This window comes from Onychomys torridus, unplaced genomic scaffold (assembly GCF_903995425.1).
Source record: "Onychomys torridus unplaced genomic scaffold, mOncTor1.1, whole genome shotgun sequence".
NCBI classification, from domain to species: domain Eukaryota; kingdom Metazoa; phylum Chordata; class Mammalia; order Rodentia; family Cricetidae; genus Onychomys; species Onychomys torridus.
In genome coordinates, this window is record NW_023412309.1 from 16,686 (window position 1) to 24,450 (window position 7,765).

General features: G+C 54.1%; 1 protein-coding gene across 1 annotated transcript; it reads left to right on the forward strand.

The window, feature by feature from the left end:
• The first annotated feature begins 281 nt into the window (after positions 1-281).
• On the forward strand, positions 282-4,459 carry LOC118575599 (WASH complex subunit 1-like). The gene is given in 10 exon segments (XM_036176077.1): positions 282-304; positions 1,673-1,784; positions 1,914-2,060; positions 2,191-2,272; positions 2,275-2,326; positions 2,529-2,661; positions 2,812-3,013; positions 3,101-3,277; positions 3,915-4,152; positions 4,444-4,459. Coding segments are annotated over 10 exon segments (1,182 nt in total).
• The last annotated feature ends 3,306 nt before the right edge of the window (positions 4,460-7,765 follow it).

The window sequence follows — 7,765 nt, forward strand, 5'->3', positions numbered from 1 at the left end:
CCGTCCCCTGGTCCTCACTTCCTGCGTACTTCCCTTCTCCCCAAGCAGCATCTGGCATCTACAAGGTTCCACGAGGAGACGGTCAGCTTCTAAGTAATTGCCAGGCTACTCAGAACTCCCTGAGAGAATAGAGGACATTCACCAAAGGCAGGAGTCCAGTGTCAGCATGCTGTAGGGGCTTGCTAGGGTGTGGGGAGGTGACAGTTCTCTTTGGGGGGAGATGGGAGAACAGATTGGCAGAGGATTGAGGGGGAAGTGGTCCATCAGTCCCGTGTGGGTACATGGTCAGGGACGCCCTGCAAAGGTGGGATCTGCCTGGCTTCATTGGGAATATGGGCCTGGTTGTCTAGAGACTCTCCTGGCCATGTTTCATTCTCCCACAGAGCCTTGTTAGACATGTTGTGCTCCAAACCAGAGGTGTTATCGGAGATGGTGCTGCATAAGTTACTTTTCCTGTAGCTATGATAAAATATCCTGTCAGAAGCAGCCTGTGGGTGTATTTTGACTCACAATTTGAACTGCAGTACATCATGGCTTCATAGGGCTAATGCTCAGAGGCCTGCTCTGGATAAGGGGTCACAAGAAGGAGCTGGTATTCTTGGTGGCTGGGGAGATGGGAGAGCATTGAGAGAATGACATCGTATTCCACATGTGGTCAGGGTCAGCATCACAGGGAGATAAACCTACTATGGTTCAGAGGTTTGGAGAAGTGCTTGCAAAGTTTATACACATTGAGTGGGAACCATATGGGTGCACTGTGAGCCCCTGGAGATACGTCTGTGCCGGGCACCGTGTAAGACTAAAGTATGGTAGGCAATAAAGAAGGCCTGCCCTTTAGCATGCACAAGATACACCAGGGGTTGTGGGGAGGAGCAAGCAGGCTAGGCCTGGGAAGTGCCTGGGAGAGGTTTCTGATCTGGTCAAGGAAGCTCTAGTGAGGAAAGGCTTTGAAGAACAGAAGGGCTTAGTCCTGTGAATCTCACTCAATATTCCGTTTGGTCCAGAGATCCAAGGCAACACCAGGTTTGTCATGTCAGGACACATCAGGATACTTGGCACGGTTGTGCCCACCCCTCACTCTGGAGAGCGTGGGACAGCCTAGCGGTGGGGCCGTGCAAGTGTGCTAAGCCAACACTGGGACTTCATATGTATTCTGTGAACCCCCCACAGTGTGTAGGGCAATTGCTCCTCTGCTGGGAGGTCAGTATAGGAGAAGCCATTGGCGTGGTTGCACTTGCTTTCTTCTCTGCAGAGAAGTCTGTCAACACCATGTGACCACCAAGGGTAGGTGTGGGTGCAGACATTGTCACCTGTCAGTTGCTAGGACTTGTGTGTACTAGCTACTATCACAACTGTCTTCTTGCCCCGAGGTTTATAAACTCCTGGACCCAGGAGTTTCAGATGGCATACGTGGGCACCAAACTACCACCACAGTGGCTGTCCTTCTCTGTCTAGAGCTCATGGCAAAGAGTTCCCAGACCCCTTGGGCTGAATAATCGGGGCAGACAGAGGTCTACCAGCCTTTGTCTTTAAGAACAGTCCAATAGGCAGGTTGTATTGAGTTGAGCATGTAAGCCCAGGACTTGGGAAGGCTCAAGTCTGCGGTTGGCACAGGTACACAGAGACTACAGAACTTGAAGTAGCCCCCATCTCTATACTTTTTCTTTGGTAGGATCTCCCAGCAAGTAGAGCTGAGTCGGCGCCAGCTGCAGGCAATCAGGGAGAGGGTCTTCTTGGCCCAGGCTAAGATAGAGAAGATCAAGGGCAGCAAGAAAGCGATCAAGGTAGGCCATGACGTGTTCTGTGTTCTGTGGCTGGGGCCTTGATCTTCCTGTACCCCTGCTGCTCAGCTGCACCTCGCCCTCCTCCTGTCCATGGTCTCCCCGTTCTTAGTGCCAACTCTGAATCCACAGGTCTTCTCTAGTGCCAAGTACCCAGCACCGGAGCGCCTGCGGGAATATGACTCCATCTTTACTGGTGCCCCCGACCCTGGTCTGCAGAGAAGACCCCGGTACAGGATCCAGAGCAAGCACTGCCCACTGGACAAGTGGGCCCTGCAGGTCTGCATGCCACCTACATGTCACTCATGGCTGCTGGGAAGCAGAGACTGGGAAGGTTGACCACAGACTGGGATGGTGCTGAATCCGTAAGCCTGGTCCTCACACTCCATCCACTCTGATCCTGCCCCAGGAGAAGCTGAAATACTTTCCGGTGTGTGTGAACACCAAGTCGGAGCCTGAGGATGAAGCGGAAGAGGGACTTGGGGGTCTTCCTGCAACATCAGCTCCATCAGCTCCCTGCTGCTCTTCAATACCACAGAACATCTGTATGGCCGAGAGAGAACCAACGGGAAGTGGGGGTGGGGGCCTTGCTTAGATAGCTTCAGGGGCCTGAGCCTGGTACAGTTCTCAGGACTGACAAGTTTGATTTGACTTCTAAGACCTGGGTATCCAAAGGACAAAGGCAGTGGGAAGGGGGGGTCAGGAGCGTGACAGGTGATGGCCTCCTGACGCCAGCCCACTCCACAGGTACAAGAAGTATGTTTTCCTGGACCCTCTGGCTGGCGCAGTAACAAAAACCCACACGATGCTGGGCACAGAAGAGGAGAAGTTGTTTGATGCCCCCCTGTCTATCAGCAAGCGAGAGCAGCTGGGGCAGCAGGTGAGGTGGGGTGCTGTTCCAGGGAGGGCTCCACTGGGCCTCTGCCTACCCAGCTGTGTGGGTCCACATGTGCTGCCTGCCCCATGGGCACAGTGTGGGGCCTGGGTCCTGGTAGGGCTGTCACACTTCCTGTACCACCCGACCCTGCAGGCTCCGGAAAACTACTTCTATGTGCCAGACCTGGGTCAGGTGCCTGAGATCAATGTGCCGTCCTACCTACCTGACTTGCCTGGCATTGCAGATGACCTCATGTACAGTGCGGACCTGGGGCCTGGCATTGCCCCCTCCGCTACTGGTGTCATCCCAGAGCTGCCCACCTTCCACACAGAGGTAGCTGAACCTTTCCAGCCAGGTGAGCTAGGCCCCAGGACAGAACTGAACCAGAGAGCCCTTGCTGGCCCCTTCCCCCACTCCTCACACGTTCTCATTTTCCTTACAGAGCTAGAGGATGGTGTGCTGCTGGCAGCACCACCACCACCGCCATCTCCCCCACCACCTCCCCCTGGTCCCACAGTGGTGGTCAGTGCCCCCCAACCACCAGTGTTCCCTGAAGTGGCGGCTGCACCTGGCCATGCTACCAGGGAAGAAGATATTAGCGGCAGCATGGCCCACTCAGGTAGGGGCAGTGCAGATAGGGTTCACGTGGCCGGCACACATTAATAGGACCCCAGTTTTCTCATGTTGGATCCCCAAAGACTTCTCTGCAGGTCCGGGATCTGCAGCGTTCTCATTGTGGACACCTACCTCGTCTTACAGGGTTGATGGAGTGGTTTCTGTGCCATGGCAGAGTTCTGCGATTCTGACTCTACTGGGAAGAGGAAGCCTGGGGAATGGTGGTGTGCCCTGTTTCTAGTTCAGCCGGTGGGGAAAGGTCTATTAGCAAACTTGAAATTTCCAGATTTCAGTTTTCCATTGTATCTCTCAGCCTCTCTCCAGCCACTTCCAGGGGTAGAAAATCCTTTGTGGGCTCGTGGTGCTCAGCACATCTGACCCACAGGGTCCGTCACCACAGAGTGTCATCCATAGGGGGTGAGAGGGAGGAGAGATGCCTAGATACGAGGCCCCTCAGCTCATTATCTGCAGAAATCCAAGACCATCCTGCATAGTGCTAGAAGCCACAGCTCCACCGCTGGGCCTCCCTGTGGATGATAGGCCCCTCCATTTGCCAGGATCCTGAAGTCACCTCCAGCCTCAGGCTGGGCAGCTTACCCCATCGTGCAATGCTGAGCAATCCTTTACCCTTCTCCTTACAGCCTCTGTTCAAGGAGCTCCCAAGGAGGTGGTTGACCCCTCCAGTGGCCGGGCCACCCTACTGGAGTCCATCCGCCAAGCTGGGGGCATTGGCAAGGCCAAGCTGCGCAGTGTGAAGGAATGCAAGCTGGAGAAGAAGAAACAGAATGAACAGGAGCAAGGTGAGGGCACCAAGGGTCTGCTGCAGCAACCAGACTCCCAGTCTACCCACAGGAAGTCCCCTTGTGGCTACCCTGATAGGTACCCTTGTCCATCTGGTCTGGGCCCAGCTGAAACCATGAGGAAGTAGAACCTTGGACAAGCATTGTCCAAGGGAACCTCAAGTCCTCAGAGATGAGACACAGGACTGATCCTTATCCATCCTGAGGCTAAGGCTTTGTGTCTGCCAAGAATCCTTGCTCGTGGCATCCTAGTTAACCTGTGTGTAAAGTGTCAGAAGTTCTGGGATTGCATCACAGATCTTCTGACCTGCTTTGTGACTGTCTATCAATAGAGCCTGGCCTCTTTGAGCCTGTGTGCTTACCCATACAGGGGTATAGAGAAGTGAAACATTAGGGCAGGACATGGCCACGGGCATGTCATGGCAAGAGAGTAGGTGTGGGAGTGGTGCCGCAGGGGGCAGGTGAGCCCCGTGTGACTGTCCTTCATAATACCGTACTGGGTCTCTTCTTCCCTCACCCTCTGCTCTCCCACTGCAGTGAGAGCCACCGGTCAAGGCGGGGACTTGATGTTGGATCTCTTTCACAAGCTCGTCATGAGGCGCAAAGGTAGGCATCTTGTGCATCTCTGTCTTCAGGGGCTGGTGACATGGTGCCCCCCTTGTCTCTCTCTCATCCCCTCTCTCTCCCAGGTATTTCTGGAAAAGGACCCGGCCCTGGACCCAGCGAGGGGCCTGGTGGTGCCTTCACCCGAATGTCAGACTCCATCCCCCCTCTGCCGCCCCCACAGCAGCCCGCGGGAGACGAGGACCAGGATGACTGGGAGTCCTGGGAGTGACTTCAGCCTCCTCCCACTGTCAGCAGGCCGGCTGGGAGGGCTCCTTGGCCAGCTGGGGCCTTTCAGGGTCTGTACCCAGTGTCTCTTCATGGAGTGGGGGTTGCTTTGGTCCCCCCTGAAGAGTACCACAGCAACAGGGTGGAACAAAGCAAGTCACCCTAGACCTGAACCCAAGCCAACAGTGCCCTGTTAATAAACGAAGAGCAGCCGCGCTGGCTGCCAACAGCTTCTTGGAGTGTGAACTATCCTTCCCGAACGTTCTCAGGCACAGTGTGGGAAGTCTGGGGGAACTGGGCTCTTTCTCCGGGATCAAGGCAGATGGAGATGAGGGCAGCTATTGCAGAGGGAGGTGGGATATTTTTCCCTGTTTGCTGGAGGGGCTGAGGAGAATTTAAAGGCAAGCTGGAGAGTCCCATGAAGGACAGATCACTCAAGGACAGGGCTGTAGTTGGGAACTGAAACTGGCTTGAGGTCCCTGTGGCTACAAGAGCCCGGAAGATGTCGCTTGCTGTGCTCTAGATAAGAGGATCAAAGATCAAGGGCTCCTTGCACAGATGCCTCCTGTGAAGGCCAGTGGGAAGTTGGTCCTGGCCATGTTGAGTGGGACAAGCAGATCTTGGGGGCTGAGCTGTTGCGGGCTAGGCAGGTAGGGCTAGGGCTTGCTGTTTCTTCAAGCTGATCCACATTTGTTCCTGGTAGCTCTTTGACATATGGGCTGCGTGGGGGCCATTCAGGTGTGCCATAGGCTGTCAGAAGAGCTGGAGCTCTCTGGATGAAACCGCATGCTCAGGAAAGTTACCAAGGGGGCTTTGTAGGGAGGGGAAGGCAGCTTGAACCTTCCACACAGCAGTGAAGGCGAGACCAAAGGTGGTTTTCACCTTCACTGGGTGTGGAAACCAGATCGGCAGCTCTGCCAGGACAGGAGGGTAGGCGCGTGCCCGCAGCTTCTCTGGGACCTGATGGTCACTGAGGGTGGGGCTCTGAGTTACCTGTACCTCACAGTGGGTGGCCATCTGGTAACTTCCACTCCTGTGCCCTCACATAGGAAATATGGCAGGTACTGTCCCTCATCCTCAAGCTGTCTATCAGCCCCCAGCTTGCCTCTAGCTTGGTGACAGCCAACCTTGATACTCGAATTCTTCCCCAGAGCGCCCCCCCCCCCCTGCCCCCCTCCCCCCCCCAACCCCCCCCCCCCCCCCCCGTCCTGGAAGGCAGATCCTGCAGCCTGTTGTATGACACTATTCCCAGGAGATGGGAACAAAAGTCTACTCATCTCTGATAGGGAACCAATGAAGGACCAAAGTGAGGAGCTCTCTCAGAGGACCTGAGTTCAATTCCCAGCATCCAAATGGTGGCTCACAACCATCTATAATGAGATCTGGTGCCCTCTTCTGGCCTGCGGCAAACATGCAGACAGAACACTGTATACCTAATAAATAAATCTTTTAAAAAATGTACAACTTAACATGGGGCTTTCACTCACTTACCCTGCATGGTCCTCACCTGTAGGTACCCTTGAGCCACTCTGTTAGGGAAGGGGCTACAGAGGTTTCCACCCCTGTTGATCTCTTTCCTTCCCAGAAGGGGGTGCAGAAGAAACCGCCTGTATCTGTTTTTTTAAATATATTTTTTCAGCCCAGTGGTGAACTACAGCTCAGGCCTTCCAAAGTCTCACCAGTATCATATTTGGTCTTTGATCAATTTTTTTTCCCTACGGACTCTGGCTGGATGTACATATATTCATATTTACCTCCAAGTGACATAGAGAGGTTCCTTTGTTTATTCTTTTTATGTTTGATTTGTTTTAGCATCCTGTTGACCTTGTTCACATGCTGGTCTCAGCCATTTTTGTCTTCCAAAGCCTTTCTTATTTTGTGAAGATCATATCCCATCATGGGATGCGCCAAAGCCTGGGACTACAGAAATTCCCTCCAGGGGCTACTGACAGATGACAGCGACCACCCGAGCAGCCAAAAGGCAAGGGCAGCGGCACCCAGTGGTCACAGCTGCACCTGCATGTGCTGGTCCATTTCTGTTTGGGGTTCCACCAGACACAGAAGAGAGATCTGATTGATGTGTGTCCTTCCCTGGTGCCAGTGCCACCCCAACATCCGGGCCTGCTAGTTGCCTTCTCTTGCTGGCCAGCTGCCATTTCTACACTCGGTGCTGTGTCCTTTCCTCCTGAGCGCATTTACCACTACCTCTCTCTCTTTGGGAAGTTCACCCTTTGGCTTAAGTCATGTATCTTCTGCAGCGAGTTTTCGGTTCAGTGTGAGGTTCCTAGGAAGCCATGGCCGGCCTGTGTTCCAGGTGCTTGGAATTCACTCTCCCTCGTTTCATGGCTTCCCCCCTTGCGCATTCTCCCTTACAGGTGGCAGTGCTGTCCCACCAGAAGCCGTTATGTGTAGCCATCAGGCCATGGAGTCCAGCTGCAAGGACATGGAGTCACCGTCACCAAGGCACGCCACCTACTCCACGTCATCACAAACATACATAGTGTGGAGGTCAGTGGTGACGGGGATAGCGTGCCTCTTTCTTCTCGGGCCTGCCATTGTGGTGAGTGACAGTTCCTTCCTTTAATGCCCGAGCTTAGAATTGCTCTGAAGATAGGGCCCAATTGAGGGTGACCTGAGCAGAGGTCCTGTCTTCTCAGGGCCTGGCTCTCCAGCAGGGGTGAGAAGAACTCCGGAGACCCAGTTTAAACAAGATGGCTTCTTTCTGTGCTCATCACCTGTCCTTCAGCCAGGCTGCTGCTGACATTCTTCTGGCTTCTGCAGGCATCCAACACATATGTGGTGTTTTGTAACACATGCAGATATCGATGTGCAAAACAAACAAACAAACAAACAAACAAACA